General features: G+C 49.5%; 2 protein-coding genes across 2 annotated transcripts in view; both read right to left on the minus strand.

Moving 5' to 3' along the window:
* Positions 1-8,198, minus strand: part of LOC146302113 (uncharacterized) — a 78,702-nt gene extending 70,504 nt beyond the window's left edge. Inside the window, exons 1-2 of the mRNA XM_084702400.1 lie at positions 7,648-8,198; positions 6,761-6,830 (exon numbers count right to left, since the gene is read on the minus strand). Of these exons, the coding sequence (XP_084558526.1) occupies positions 6,761-6,830; positions 7,648-7,944 (367 nt within the window). The 5' untranslated portion in view covers positions 7,945-8,198. The remainder of the gene's footprint in view (positions 1-6,760; positions 6,831-7,647) is intronic.
* A 1,539-nt stretch (positions 8,199-9,737) lies between these two features.
* Positions 9,738-16,076, minus strand: LOC146302114 (dual specificity protein kinase CLK4-like). The gene is made up of 13 exons (XM_084702462.1): positions 15,935-16,076; positions 15,358-15,512; positions 13,793-14,051; positions 13,059-13,161; positions 12,436-12,502; positions 12,209-12,325; positions 11,955-12,121; positions 11,719-11,813; positions 11,452-11,581; positions 10,978-11,060; positions 10,781-10,860; positions 10,592-10,682; positions 9,738-10,487 (listed from the first exon to the last, which is right to left on the minus strand). The coding sequence occupies exons 2-13, from the start codon at positions 15,510-15,512 to the stop codon at positions 10,326-10,328; spliced, it is 1,509 nt and encodes a 502-aa protein (XP_084558588.1). The 5' UTR covers positions 15,935-16,076; the 3' UTR covers positions 9,738-10,325.
* Between the last annotated feature and the right edge of the window lie 520 nt (positions 16,077-16,596).

The following is a 16,596-nucleotide window of genomic DNA, read 5'->3' on the forward strand; positions in this document are numbered from 1 at the left end:
GCAGGATACACACAGACTAATGACTATCTGATGTATGTGGATAATGATGCTCAGTCACCCGGACTGGAGAGGCACTTGTTTCGAACACCCTTACAGAGGAGGGCTTCACAGAGGCTGACAGTGACAACTTCACTACATCTGCTGCAGTTCAGCATGAAACCATCTTCCACAGTCATGAAAACCCTGGAGGAAAAAATGATGCTCCATCCAGGTTTCTCCATTGTGTTGTGTGCGTGCATGTGTATGTTTGGGTGTGTGTGAGTGTGTGTCTGTGTGTGCATCTTCTGTTACTGTCTGCATGTCTGATGTGCCTCTCTTACTTCTCTCTCTTTCTCTGCCTATATATCTCCCCCCCTCTCTCTCTCTATTTCTCTCTCTCTCTATCTATCTCTCCCCCTCTCTCTCTTTCTCTCTCTCTCTATCTCTCTCCCCCCCCCCCCCTCTCTCACTCCCTGACATTGACTGACGGTGTGTCAGAACCAGGAAATGAACTAGCTGGTTCCCCACACCTGCAGGGGGGAACTCTTTTAACGTGACACCTCTGTGTGCCTGTGTTTGTACAGTGTGTGTGACATCGTTTCCCTCAACCCTTCAGCCAGCCTCACTCCTGACTGAACCCTCACTACCGCACTGTACACTCACCCTGGGTGGTATACCTTCACACAACAGACAGAGAAAGAAAGTAAATGAGAGAAAGACAGAGAGAGAAATCCCCCCCCCCACACACACACACACACTCAGTCACACGGCCCAGAGATGTTGAGGGCAGGTTCAAGGTGTTTAGCTGTGTGTTTTACAAGCTTTTCATTTAAAAGGTGCAGGGAGAGTGAGGAGGCTAGAGAACTAACATGGAGCTGTTAGACTTTCAACTGGGTCCCTGCAACTCCTCATACCCACATACATACACACACACACACACACACACATACATACATAAATCCACACAAGCATGCACACAGACACACACACACACACACACACTCCTGGGGTTAAACACCAGGGTCTACTTACAGGGTTACATCATGCAACCAGTGGACCATTTTTACCAGTTCAAAACCAGGTTTGAGTTGTCAGTGTCAGGCTGTTCATGGGGCCTGAAATGTTGGTTTCAGTCTGCATTCCTTCTGGATGCAACAGGCTGTAAATACTGTCTGCCTGCATCATGTCACCAGCTTGCTCTGGCTAGGGTCTCCATCGCTATTGAGATGGAGTGTGAGCAAGAACATTCCTCCTGATATTCACAGTTACCCTCCTCTCTGTCTGTCTGTCAGCCTGTCTGTCAGCCTGTCTGTCTGTCTGACTGTCTGTCACACACACACACACACAGACAGCTCGAGGCTGTGGAGAGGTGTTAAGAGTTTTTCCGTCGCCTCATTAAAAGGCGATTCACCTTGTCACCTGCCACTTGTGATAATGAATATAAACACCAAAATAGTTACCATGTTTTAGTGTTAGTACTGGAGACATGGAGAGAGAGCTGCCTCAAACAGAGAGAGTGCGTGTGTGTGTGTTAGGGGGGGTGCAGGGGGGCCAGGGTGCTAAACAGGGTGGTTTTACAAAGCTAACTTTAATAAGACGGATGATGATAGACAAGAAGGTAAAAAGCTAGTGTGTGTATGCATACTGTACTGTACCACCCAAGGGTAAATGAATACCAGAGTGAACCACACACACACAGGGGCCCCAATCATAGGTCTATCCAGGCTCCATGTGTACGATCCAGGCCCTAGCAGGACAGAGAGGTACTCTCCTCAGATAAATAAACTATTCTGGCCCTTCCGCCGGGACCAACAACCCCACCAGGTAGAAGAGAGTCCAGTGGCTGTCCCTTCAGCTCCAGAACTACACATAATACCAGATAGAGAGAGAGAGAGAGAAAAGAGAGAGAGAGAGAGAGAGACAGGGCCCTAATGGTTTAAGAGCCATTTAAATGAGCACGTTGAGCTCTCCTGTCGTCATGGTGATAGCATCTCTGGTATCTTCTCCCAACTGAGATTTACCACTGAAAACATCAAACAGACCTGTGTGTGTGTGTGTCTGCATGTACAGTATGGATGTTCTTTACACTCTGCACACTACATCGTCTCTGCTTTGAAATAGCCTGCCTGCCAAGTAGGTAATACACAGTCTGGAAGTTATACGGTGAGATACTAATAACACACGTGCACACACACACACACACATTCCTCTGGCATGCAGCTATGATCCAGCACATGACCATATACACTTACAGCATACAGATGCCCTGAGTAAGGGGAGCCATCCCAAAACAAGGCCTCTTATGAAAACTCATTTCCTGACATGATTGTGTAAAAGGTTATTAAGCAGGCGCTGCCTTCTTCCTGCAGTGATGCCGCTACACTGGAACACTTCCTGTCTGTTTAATATGCTTTCATAAAAGCCCCTGTAGAGTTAGCTCCAGAGGGACTCTCCACAGGCTGACTCTGCTCTGCTCCTCCCCAGGCAGGGCAGCAGGAGGCTGGGAGAGGAGACCCCTGCCCCCCGCCCCCCCTCCGTCTCTCCAGCACTGGAGAGGTGTGGATGTTTCTGTAACTTACACAGTTACAGAGACGTCACTAACATCACTACCAGACAAATGTTTCTGCTTCACTAACACACTTCACCCTCTCACACACACACACACACACACACACATCAAAAACACTGTTTGCATGGATTTGGACAGCTGAAAGAGTTGACCATCTAATTCACTTAAAGCCTGCCTGTAACTCAGCTGTGAGTCAGTGCCCTGCCTGTGACATACACCACACACACACAAACCTCCAAACACACGCACCTGGGCCTGCTTTCCTAAGCCTATCTCTAAGTGCCTAAATGAGTCCTTATCTGATCTGAACTGATCCAATCACACAGCCTGAGGTCTCCCCCCTGTGACCTTACATTCAGGCACACACACACACACACACACTCAACATCCATATCGTATTTCAGCTCCAGTAGAGACTGTATGATGAAGTTGTTTCATTTGTGGTGGCACCACTACAGAAGTCCGGAATGAGGTGTGTGAGGTGTGTGAGGTGTGTGTGTGTGTGTGTGAGGTGTGTGTGTGTGAGGTGTGTGTGTGTTTTGGGATGGATGTCCAGGGTAAGATGTGTGTGGCCCCGAATAACACACAGACGAACCCACACTTACAGACTAACACACACACCGACTAACAAACAGACACACACAAACACACACATACAAAGACAAACACAGAAACTGCTGCTAAGTACACATGGTTCTAATAACCTATGGCAGCACAAATGTGTGTGTGTGCGTTTGTGTGTTTGTGTGTTAGGGGGAGAGTGTTAATTGCAAACACCTGAAGCTGTAAAGACTGCGGGCTGAGTGACACGGTTGGCTGGAGACGCAGAGTCGTCCAACTGTGGGTCTGTCACATGACGTGTGCATCACCGGGTCAGTGATCTGTTCCCCTGCCGTGGCCAAAACAAGGACCAGAACCAGAACCAGAACCAGAACCAGGACCAGAACCAGAACAAGGACCAGAACAAGAACAAGGACCAGAACCAGAACAAGAACCAGGACCAGGACCAGGACCAGGACCAGGACCAGGACCAGGACCAGGACCAGGACCAGAACAAGGACCAGAACAAGGACCAGAACAAGGACCAGAACCAGAACAAGGACCAGGACCAGAACAAGAACCAGGACCAGAACAAGGACCAGGACCAGGACCAGGACCAGGACCAGGACCAGAACAAGGACCAGAACAAGGACCAGAACAAGGACCAGAACCAGAACAAGGACCAGGACCAGAACAAGAACCAGGACCAGAACAAGGACCAGAACCAGGACCAGAACAAGGACCAGAACCAGAACAAGAACAAGAACCAGGACCAGAACAAGAACCAGAACAAGAACCAGGACCAGGACCAGAACAAGGACCAGACCCAGAACCAGAACAAGGACCAGGACCAGAACAAGAACCAGGGCGAGAACAAGGACCAGAACCAGAACAAGAACCAGGACCAGAACAAGAACCAGGACCAGAACAAGAACCAGGACCAGGACCAGAACAAGGACCAGAACAAGGACCAGAACCAGGACCAGGACCAGATCCAGACTCAGAACCAAAGTCAGAACCACCACCAGCACCACAACCTGAACCAGATCTAAAACCAGCACCAGAACTAACACCCAAACAAGCACCAAGGCCAGTTCTGCAGGTAGACTATGGGGAGACAACATCCCTAAATGGAAAGGACCAGGACCAGGACCAGGACCAGGACCAGGACCAGGACCAGGACCAGGACCAGAACAAGGACCAGAACAAGGACCAGAACAAGGACCAGAACAAGAACAAGGACCAGAACCAGAACAAGAACCAGGACCAGGACCAGGACCAGGACCAGGACCAGGACCAGGACCAGAACAAGGACCAGAACAAGGACCAGAACAAGGACCAGAACCAGAACAAGGACCAGGACCAGAACAAGAACCAGGACCAGAACAAGGACCAGAACCAGGACCAGAACAAGGACCAGAACCAGAACAAGAACAAGAACCAGGACCAGAACAAGAACCAGAACAAGAACCAGGACCAGGACCAGAACAAGGACCAGACCCAGAACCAGAACAAGGACCAGGACCAGAACAAGAACCAGGACGAGAACAAGGACCAGAACCAGAACAAGAACCAGGACCAGAACAAGAACCAGGACCAGAACAAGGACCAGAACAAGGACCAGAACCAGGACCAGGACCAGATCCAGACTCAGAACCAAAGTCAGAACCACCACCAGCACCACAACCTGAACCAGATCTAAAACCAGCACCAGAACTAACACCCAAACAAGCACCAAGGCCAGTTCTGCAGGTAGACTATGGGGAGACAACATCCCTAAATAGCCCCCTACCCACCCACCCACCCACCCCCCTACCCCCCCCCCCCCTGCCCCCCTCCCCTACCCACCCACCCCATCACAGAAATTCCTCTTCCTGTGATGGTGGTTGTGAAAGCCAGAGGGAGAATCAGGTTACCAGTGGCAACCGTTGGTGCTAAAGGGAGAGAGTCTCACCTTACTGGACCGTGTGGAGATGAGGCTACTGTCGGCTACTCAAAGCCCTCCAACACACACACACACACACACACACACACAATGTACACATCATAAACTCATGGAGGGATATAACCGCACATATCTACACACACCGACACAGGATCATTGTGTAGACAAGAGTACACAATGTGCTCTTGTAGAGCTCAGCTGTGCACAAAAGCATGGCCCCACACACATGCATGATGACATGAATGCTTCCAACAAGGTCCCAACATGGTCCAGGACTGGACCAAGTCGAACGGGCTGGCTAGCTCCCATCTGCACTACACCCTGTGGGTCATTAACAGCTCTGATATAGAACCGAGCATCATGAATTCTGTTCCTGTGTAACGAGCACCATTCTTTGGGGCTAAAGAGAGAAAAAGGGAAAATATCTTTATTTAGACTCTAGCATAGTTGCGGTAACATAGTGCTCCAGTTGTGAAACCACTTAATTGTGCAGTCATTTTCTATAATGGCTGGGTAGAATGAAGAGAAACATCTGACCGAACATAATAGAATAATATAATTTTAGGCTAATTACTCTGAGGGGATACAGGTTTGAGAGAAGAAGCCTTAAACAGCAACAGGTTACCATGACCTCAAGCACCGTTGAGCTCAACCAGTCATCCAAACCAGCCATCCAATCATCCGAGCTAATCACCCAGTCATTCAAACAGCCATTCAGCCAGTCAACTGGGGTAGAACCAGAAGGTAAGGGGAATGTTTTGAAAGTGTTCCAGACATTCCAGCGTGTGAACGGTTTCACCTGCTGTAGCAAACAGCGCTGTTCACGCACACAAACACAGTGAGAGGGCGAGAGAGAGTCCCTCCACAGCTCTGCTCCCAAGAGAAGCTTCTCAGATCAGTAGACAGAACAGAACACCAAACATCTTTCTCCAGATGGAGTCTCAGAACAAGGTCAAACATAGAACATGCCAGTCTCAATATATGTGTAGCTGACCTGGGCGTTCACACACACACACACACACACACACACACAATAACATGCTCATACTTTGCACCCCCGTGTCTTAGCGGGCAGCCTGTGTGTCAGGGTGCATTAGGCAGCAGTGGCCCCCCAGTAACCCCGCCCCCCCCAGTAACCCCGCCCCCCCGCCCAGGAGCAGGTACACACACTCGAGCCGACGATTAGATAAGTAGCAGCAACACCCAGCCAGTCACGCTCACTTACACTGACACTTTATCAAACATGAGCCGCACACCTAACCCCTGGAAGCGGCCCTGCACACAGCACGCATGGGGGATATAGCAGAGGTCGTTACTATGCACAGTAAAGGTGCGTGTGTGTGCGTTTGTAATGCACACCTCAGAGCCAGTGTGGCCAGACTTGGCTCATCTCTGGAGTGTCTATTAATGTTTCCAGGCCCACTGCTGCTAAGCAACAGGGTTCAGTCCGGACATCCCATAATGATCTGAAGCGTATTTCTCGGTGTGAAGCCCCGGCCCAGTCTGAGCAGCCTGGATTACAGCCCCTGATCCCCCAGCAGGGGCACCCATCCAACACACACACTGCAGGATAACCACTGGCAACAACCGTCAGTGTCCACTGCTAATAACCAACAGCCAGTTATCCTGCACTCATTTAAAGCAAATATGAGTGAGTGAGTGCGTGTGCGTGTGTGTGTGTGTGTGTGCGTGCGTGTGCGTGTGTGTGTGCGCGTGTGCAGGCTAACCTGGTGGGCAGGAGCACTCTTGGGCCACATCCCTTGCTGAGCGCAGCTTTGGAATGATCTCACTCAGTCTCTGGAGAGAGAGAGAGAGGGGGGGAGAGAGAGAGAGAGAGAAGGGGGAGAGAGAGACAGAGAGATGGAGAGATGGAATGTCAGAGCAGGATTAAGACAAAAAGTAGAATAAAGAGGTTGTGAGAAAATTAAATCCACAGCCTGCCATCTAACATTTCCTGTAATGCGTTCTCTCCACAATAAGACACGTCCAAAGCAAACACAAGTGTCAGTTGGGATAAGCAGGTTAGAGTTGGGGAATGTCATAAAGATCTCACAGCTCGTTCTCCCGTAAAGCGTTCCTGACGTTTAAATGGGCCATATAATGAATCTAATAGGACTGACCCGAGTGAGCGGAGCGACTTTAAAGCAGTCCGTTAAGTCTCGAGGTCTGGAGTCAGAAAACCGAGATTAGACTCAACCCGCTCAAGCCGTCTAAGCAGACCTAATATCTTGTCTCTTTATCTCTACAGACAGCAAGCGGTCAGAAGAGACTGTATGCTAATTACAGGTCATGATCAGCATTTAATTTAGCCTAATGTCCATATTTGCCTTGTGTTTCCCGTCGATTACATGACGCCATATCGCTATATTGTGTATACAGGTCTACTAGACGTAATTTAAAGTTACCAATAACACCTGTATGCCACTTATATGTTAAAGACGTCAACAATAACAAAGTCTACCTGGATGTCCCATTCTGTCCTCACGCGCACATTACGCATGCCGACGGATGTTATCAATTTGGCTATAAGCCTAGTAGATCAAATTATAAAGGTTAATACAATTACACCTACAGGTAATCGAACTAACAAGTAAACCTTAAATAGCAGCCTTACCTCCTGAAGGAGCATCTCAACGGAGTCCCTCAGCGCCGGTATGACTGTCCCATCCTCGCGCAAAAAAGCGCTCTCCGGTGGATGAAAGACGGAGGTTTTCTCCGTTTCCAGTGCGCTCAGACGGTTCTCCAGCTGGTGAGTCTTGAGGCTCATCATCAGGCACACCGACACGGAGCTCAGGGACAGCACCAGACACACCGCGGAGGTAAAGCCAACCGGGCACCGCGGGAACCGGGACCGGGGCGCGCAACGACTTTCTGCCTTGCTCAGCCCGCTCGAATCCACCGTTGAATCCATGCTTTAGATCCAGGTAAAAAGTAAGTGGAACTGGTATTGAAAGTAATCAAATAAAAACCTACAGATTAAAATTTTGGCTACAATGGGAACTAACAACGGAACAAACAAACTGAACTCTGAGCAGGATCTTCAGCGCGCAGCTACGCAGTCATTCCAAACTCCAGTGCGGCACGAGGTTCAAAGCGCTGTCTTAAATTAGCACTGGAACAAGAGGGTGAGAGGAGATGCGCAGCGTGCCAGAAACTGAGCCAGCGGACTGCCTCATGCGCGGGGAACTCTACTCTGTTACAGTGAGTGTGTGGATGAGGAACCTGAAGCTGGTCAAGTTTCTCGAATTCTCTCTCTCTCTCATGTTCGACTGGCCTTGTTGAGGGATACGCCCGCCCTGTCGACCACGTGGGGAAGGCGTTCATAGACTGATAACTTTCACTGAGGGAAGCGACGGAGCAAAATCAAATACCTGAATTACTTGTTTATCTACAGGAGCGGGCTGGCGAAGGTGCTGGCAAGACAGATGTTCAGATCCATTCTGTCCCAAACTTGGTCTTTGAGGCCGTAATGAGGAAAAATGATATCGATCTGTTCTTATTATCCATCTCATCTGCATGTAGGCCTATGTAAATATAATTGAGAATTCAGCATGATTTTTTAAGAGGGTGAAATAACATGATTTCCTTAATTGTATGACAGGGCTGCAACTTTTCCAAAAACCTTGGAGTGAGATTTGGCATTTGCCATTTCAGCGTAAGATATTCAAGGTGTGGCGTGAGAGCGTGTGAAAAAGTTGAAATGCGTGTGTCTCACGGCCAATGCGTTAGAGTTGGCAGCCCTGTGTGTATGAGAAGATGAGAAGTGTTTGGACCCAATTCTCTGTTCCAACAAATGATAGAAACACCGCTGTCAGAAGAATTGCCTCATGCTTACTTCCACCAATTAAAACAACAGTGCACACACAAATTATATTCAAATGTACTTATTTGTAGAAGCTAAACAGTGTTTTGCGGACGTCCCACGAACGTTGGCTGCCTGTTGCGTGGTGAGATCGGTTTGTTTGTGGAGCTCGTTAGACATGTAAAATGTTTGCCATCCGAAACTACCAGTTAGGCGATACTGCACATATACAGGGCTAAACTCTCAAATTCTGCTTCTGGAGAGATGCCCTCCTGTATTTGCCAAGACCACAATTGAAACTAACCGGCTTGTTTACCAAGCAGTTAATTATAATCAGGTGTGCTAAATTGGAGTTGGAGAGGAACGCTCCAGAACGGTACCTTTCAGGAACAGGACAGGCGAGTCATTCTGGGATTCAAAGGTTGAGCGCTCTGCACGAGAAGCGATGTGAGGACCGCAACTGGGAGTGCACGCAGACAGGACCGCGGAGGGCTGACGGTTCGCTGTCCCCATCTGCTGGAAATGCAGCGTAACAGCAACCTTTATGGCGGACAATCTCACACACAGCACGCCAGACGACGCGTTCACGCTTCAACTCAAGGCCGTAGCCATGGAGTCAACATGGGGGGGGGGGGATCTGCTGGAGAGCCTGAGGGTCCCCCCCTGAAAACCTTTTACGCTAAGTTATGAATATGATTACATTTTTTGGGGATAATTTTGGAAAGCGTGCGAGCGTGGTTGCCTGTAGCTTAGCACATTTACATGTTTATATCAATATATTGGGGGGGACATTTTGACCAGATTTGAATATTTGGGGGGGATTGTGTATATATCCCCAACATATATTATGATTATGGCCCTGCTCCAACTTAAAACATCGACACCTAGAAAGAAAAGGATACTTCTACAATTGAGAAGCTTTATTCAGAAATAAACTGTAACAATCCAAAATTCAAAAGACTGATAAATGGACGCGATCACCAAGATCGCATCTAGGTAATTACATCATCTGTACAATAAATTTCTGTAGTTTCCTCTGCTACGGCATAATAAATTACCCCACCTCCGGGGGGGGGGGGGGGGAGAGAGAGGGGAGTGTGGGGGAATGGAGCTTGAGCCGGGACTCCTACACCTGATACACAAAGTCTACATTCATGTATGCAGCCATTGACAGCACCGCGGATGCTGGTTTCTTCCTGAAATATATTTTAAGACAAAAGCCCACAACAGAAACTGGTTCCATCAGTGTCAGCTGGCATACTGGCAGTGTTCATCATCATCATCATCATCATAAGCATCTCCACCTGTTTCAGATCAGTGTCAGGGATGGGGGGGGGGGTGTTAGCAGGACTGATGCAGTCTGGGAAACTCTCCTGGAGAAACAGGAAGTGTGGCGGGCACTGGGCGTGATCACAGTGATGGGTTGTCACGGCAGCAGACTGCCCCGTGGAGGGGGGGTCAGAGGTCAGCGGGGTCAGAGGTCAGCGGGGTCAGTTCTTGGCTGAGGAGCTGGAGGCCTTGCGGAGGCAGGAGAAGAAGGGGTGCCGGAGGGCCTGGTTCATACTGAGCCTCCTAGACGGATCAAACTCCATCATCTTCTTGATCAGGTCAAACAGCTGCTCGTGCTCTGAACTCTGGGACACCATGTACTCCTGGGTGGGGAGAGGAGAGAGAGAGACAGCTGGTTCATGTAGATGCTAACAGACAGGGCTCGTCTAGACTCAGACAGACAGACAGACAGGATGAGAGGTGTCACCTTCAGGGGTCTGCAGTGTCTCCTCACGTAGCGACCAGAGGAGCCGCGAGGATCCCAATCCAGCTTGTAGCGATGCACGTACCTCCTCTTCCTGAGACACACACACACACACCGAGAGGACAGCTAGTCAGACTCTGTCAGACAGGGCGGTCAGGGTCACAGCTGGGTTGCTGGGCTGGCTGTGCTTACCTGGTCTTCTGCAGCAGGTGTGTGGGGATGGGCCCCAGAACTCTCTCCATCATGGCCAGGTGCTCCTTACTGTCATGGGTCTGGAGGAGGGAGGAAAAAGGATAGACGGGGGAGGGGGGGAACGACAACATAAGGCCTGATGCCAGGAGACAGTAGCTTTGTGGAACGATGCATGTGTGTGGCGGTGGAGGTCCTACCTGGAACAGCGTGGATCCCAGATAATACTCTAGCAGGATGCAGCCCAGACTCCACACATCACACGCATGGTCCCAGCCCAGGTCTGCAAGCGCACACACACACACACACACACATGAATAAGCACGTGAAGAGACAGATTTACTCAGGTACACATCAGGTAGTGGCAGAGCCTGGTAGAGTGTGTGAGAGAGAGAGAGAGAGAGAGAGAGAGAGAGAGAGAGAGAGAGAGAGAGAGAGAGAGAGAGAGAGAGAGAGAGAGAGAGAGAGAGAGAGAGAGAGAGAGAGAGAGAGAGAGAGAGAGAGAGAGAGAGAGAGAGAGAGAGAGAGAGAGAGAGAGAGAGAGAGAGAGAGAGAGAGAGAGAGAGAGAGAGAGAGAGAGAGAGAGAGACAGAGAGAGAGACAGAGAGAGAGAGAGAGAGAGAGAGAGAGAGAGAGAGAGAGAGAGAGAGAGAGAGAGAGAGAGAGAGGCGTACCCAGTATGACCTCGGGGGCCCGGTAGTGGCGTGTGGAGATCACAGAGGTGTGGTGTTCATACTCGTAGGTGGCGTTGCCAAAGTCCACCACCTTCACATCTGGGTTCTTCAACGTCCGTTCATCCCGCCTCTGACAGGAGGGAACACACACACACGTTAGAGTTAGAGTGTGTGGAGGATTAGTGTGGGTTGAACTCCTCCAGGTGAGTGTTAGGGTCTGGTGTTGGGGTGAGGGTAGGTAACCATAGCAACTCAACCACATCTCACCATAACTGGGTTGTACTCCAGGTGGTAGTCTGAGTTGATGAGCAGGATGTTCTCTGGCTTCAGGTCTGTGTGGGTCAGCTTGCTCTTGTGAAGGACTGGAACACAGTATAGCACGGTCACCCCCCCCCACTCCGGTTTCACACTGCACGTGTGTGTGTGTGAGAGTGTGTGTGTGTATATATGAGTGTGTGTGTATGAGCGAGCGTGAGTGTGCGCGAGCGCGAGTGTGTACTCACAGCGGACAGCCTTGATGGTCTGATAGGCCATGTGTCTGATGTGCTCTATGGGGAAGGGCTGGAAGCCGTTCTCCTTCAGGAAGTCGTAGGTGCTCAGTCCCAGCAGCTCCAACACGATGCACACGTGACCGTGGTGGTCGAACCAGTCCAGCATCCTCACACACGCGCTGCGGGGGAACACATCACGTTGAGGTCACGCGCTCACGTGACGTAACACAGCTGGGACTGCGTGGACCTGTGAGGGAGGTACTTACTATCGCCGGTCACAGTCCAGAGAGTTCATCTGCTCCAAAACCTCAACCTCAGACATGGCCGCCTCGCGGTACCGATCAATGTTCTTAATGATTTTGACAGCCACGCGAGCACCACCCCTGCACACACACACACACACACACATGTAGATAGAGGCGCCATGGTAGTCGACGCAGACCAAAACGCCAGCCAGGGCGCCACCTTCAGGTGAGACCAGGAAGTGACTTACTTGGAGTGATCGACGCATTCCACCACCTTGCCAAATGCTCCTTCTCCCAGATTGGAGACTATCTCATCTGGAGGGTCAGAGACACACGGTCAGAACCAAATGACTGGCGGCTGGCGCACACAGCACATCACCCTGGCCTCACCCATAACCTAGCCTTCACCCTGGCCTCACCCATTACCTAGCTCTCACCCTGGCCTCACCCCTAACCGAGCCCTCTCCCCTAACCTAGCTCTCACCCTGGCCTCACCCCTAAACTAGCCTTCACCCTGGCCTCATCCCTAACCTAGCTCTCACCCGTAAACTGACATTTCCCCCTATTCTCTCTTCTGCCCTTGCCCCCCCATCCCACCCCCACCACCTGAGAGCAGAGTTCAACACAGCCAAGTCTGGTGTGTTCCTGTTAGTACAGCTAGACTAGACCCTACTGAGCCAACTCCCCGACTAACCCTGCCCTCCTAGGACACATATACTCTAGCATCCACCTGTTACAGCACTACACAGTACAACCCACAACAGACCACAGACAGAAGAAACAGGTGAGAAGCAGAGAGAGAGAGAGAGAGAGAGAAAGAGAGAGAGGAGAGAGAGATAACAGAAAATAAAAAGGTATATATAGTCTATACATCTGTCTCTCAGCATGTCTCCCCAGTGATAGATCAGGTGACCCTCGTCATCATCCTCAACACTTCGGGTTTTCTTCCTGTTCCTGCGCTGGCGTCTCCGCGTCTGCAGGTCCCACCATCATCATCACCATCATCATCATTAACCCATCGACAGATCACCACAACGCCATTCATTCAACCAGCGTAGGGGGGTGGAGTTGGGGGGAGATTGGGGTCAGCCAGCCAGCCGGGACCAGGCCCACAGCGGAGCAGCATGTGCAAATTCAGGCCCAGAGACAGGCATAGGGCCGGCAGCGCATCGTGTGTTACAGAAGAGAGACATGGCAGATACAGATTGAGGTGAGAGACTTGCTCAGTGGAGTTACACCAACAAAAATAAAAAGCTGACAAGAGTTTGTCTTCTCATATGCATTTTTTTTTTTTTTTAAACCCCTGTTTCTTCACATATATTTGTATTTTTGTACCATTTTGAAGTCTACAAAAAGATCCTCAATTGCATTGCTATCATTGAGGTCTCAGGTTAGCTAAAGGGCATCTAGTACTGAAACTGATGCCGTCCTAACATCTACCTGTCCAGAACTGGTTAACATGCTTCAAACCCCATCCCCTAGCCCGGTCTAGCCCCATCCCAACCCCAACCCCTAGCCTGCCCGGTACTGGACCTAGGGCCCTGGGGTGAGGGAGGGAAAGGAGAGAGAGAGAGAACAGGAGGAGAAGGGGGAGGAGATCCGTACCGACTGAGAGTTCTGGTGGGAGGGGCTTTGGCGGTGGCCACGCCCCGCGTCCCGTTGCCCGCGGCTACTCCTCCGACTCCGTCCGGTCATGCCACTACGGCAGGAGGATTTGCTGTAGTGGTGCCAGTCCTGGTCTCTGTCACGGCTCAGGCAGGTGCTGCCCCGGCTGTCCTCGTAGCCCATCTCCAGGCTCCGCTGTCGGACACGGCGCTCCTGTGAGTCCAGGTTCTGGTTCAGGCTGCGGGTCTCCAGGTAGTGCCTGCAGCCAGGAGAGACAGAGCGTACACACACAGGCTCACACAATGAGCTGCAGGGCAACTAGGTAAAGCAGACAGCCAGCGGCAGCATACATACACACACACACAAAGCTCATAAACCCAGTCTGAGCTTTCTAACCATCTAACCACCACTCTAGGGACCTGCTCTGCTCTAAACTACCAGCTAGGTGCTAATAGCCAGCCTCTATGTGACATCCTATCCTGGTGGGGTTTTATGTAACATTTTTAATTAGCAACAACCAAAATGATTTATGATCTGTTGGCAGGCAGGACTCAGCTCGGGGAGATTCACATGCTGAGTTTATTGACAAGTTCAGGAACAGGCCAGTGGCCTGGACTGGACCAGAAAGCCGAGACTCTTGTCATTAAACGGATGTAAAGTAGTTATGCTGCTTTAAATAAAAGCACACATGCATGTGGTGCGATTTCCAAGGGAAACGTCAATTTCCCCTTGAAGATATGAGCTGCTTGCTTGACGTCGCCTGCACCTTCCACTATCCAGGGTGTGGACACACACACACAACCTACGTACACACACACATCGTCCAGCGCAGACTCGGACATGCCTGCACGCACACAAGGCTACAAAAACACACACAAGCCTGTTCGCGTTGACAGTTTCTGATGTGTGTTTGAGGGATGTTTGCGGGCCTTTCAGCAGTGGCTGAGGGCTGGAGGAAGGGAATGGGATAAGGGTCGTCACTCCACCCCCCTCACCCGCACCTGGTGTCACATCTCCTCCAGAAAAAGACCTGCCTCTCGGTGAGATTATAAATAGACGAGCCCTGGCAGGAACCATGCAGCCAAACCCTCTTCCTCCGTCACTGGGCTGCAGCTTAATCTCTATGGTACATGAACCTGGTATATCCTTCAAGAAGTGATGGTGACAGCAGTCAAGGCTACATGATGCTTGGTACATTAACATCCCCAAACATCCTCCATGGTCTCTTTTGGGCCAGGGGTAAACATCTGTATGTTCAAGTAGAAGTTAGGTGGTTGTGTTTCTCACAGACAACCCTAACCCTGACAACTATTGTTTGGCAGCTCAATTTTGTGCACTTGACAGTCTTCCATAAACTTTACTACAGTTTACGTCAACAATGAAGGAGTGGGTGAGCAGGGCCTAAAACTTAAGACACGGAAGTATCGGTGTCTAACGGACTTCTTCCTGTAACTGTATATCAACAGTTGTCCGCGGGTACTTCTCTGCATTTGGATAAGACAGGAAAGGGGGCTGTCCGGAGTGGGTGGGGTATAATGCGGCCATTGGACCAGTGCTATATTTACCCTCTTTTCGTTGTGTATTGACGACGATGTCTTCTAGATTCGTTCTCCCTCTCACTGCTGTGAGAGTCTCTTCTTCGGCGCTTTTGGCCCTGCATTCTCTCCTCCCACGCATCAAGCAAAGAGTCCGGTGAACGCATTCGCTTCGACTGCCGCATCTGTATCATAAAAAAAGGCTGTTCACATTGCCTCGCTAGCTTAGCTGACATTTTCAAATGATGCTAGCCAAATGGATTACTGTAGATATGCTAACAAACTAGCTAGCTCTAGCTAAATACCGCAATCGCCAACCAGTATAAATTACGTTTGGATAACATTGGCTGGATCATATTACTAAATAGACAACTTGAGGATAGAGCATAAGCTCTAGTTCCTTCGCAAGTTAGCCAAGCTATTAACTAACTAGGGTAACTATAGCTAACAAGCTATCTAGCTAACGTTTACCAGCCAACACGGACGGATCGTGACGCGTGGCTTTGTTCTATGGATTGCTAAGGTTAAGCTAACGTTCGAGCTAGTTAAGTTTATTAGATTTTACATTTACGATGCCTTTTAAAATATGCCAGTCGACTTTCCTCACCTTTTCTAGATTACAATATGTCGAAAAAATTCGGATATGAAATGTGGAATATCTGAAACTAAATAATCGAACAAAACTATTCTGCTCACACGAGCTCCACCTTGAATTCTCTAGAATTTTCCTTTACGTAAATAAACACCACGTCACGCTTTGAGGTAGTTTCCGGTTGTATCCTCAACATATTTCAAAATAAAGGTTAGGAGACGCTTTCTCCTCTTTTCGACTTCGAATTGTAAGTAAACTTTCTTCAGCTGGTGCAAGGTTTATCTGGACAGTCATCTCTGAAAATAAGTTTTCCATTCCCATATAAGTGGCAGAAGAAGGGTCTGGCTCATTCATTTAAAATAATAATTTTATTTTTTGCAGAAAAATTGTGACGGTTTGTAGTTTACAAAATTTTCCGGCAAAACTTTTTTGTGCTATATTTGCAAAATAGTGTTTTATAGACAGAGAGTATTTTTCATTTTATTTTATTATAACTGGGTCGTTTTTTTATTTTTTATTTTTTTACCATAAACAAAATGAGACGATGCCAAAGCTCAGGCCGTGCTCGAATTCTGAAGGCGAATTTGCTAAACCGGAAATGCTCTGGAGGACTATCGAGACCAGTTTAATATTGGATTCCACTATACTCCGCCTCTACAAGAAAAACAACGCCCAGT

The sequence above is a fragment of the Hypomesus nipponensis genome, chromosome 1 (assembly GCF_054491055.1).
Source record: "Hypomesus nipponensis isolate SF chromosome 1, ASM5449105v1, whole genome shotgun sequence".
NCBI lineage: Eukaryota > Metazoa > Chordata > Actinopteri > Osmeriformes > Osmeridae > Hypomesus > Hypomesus nipponensis.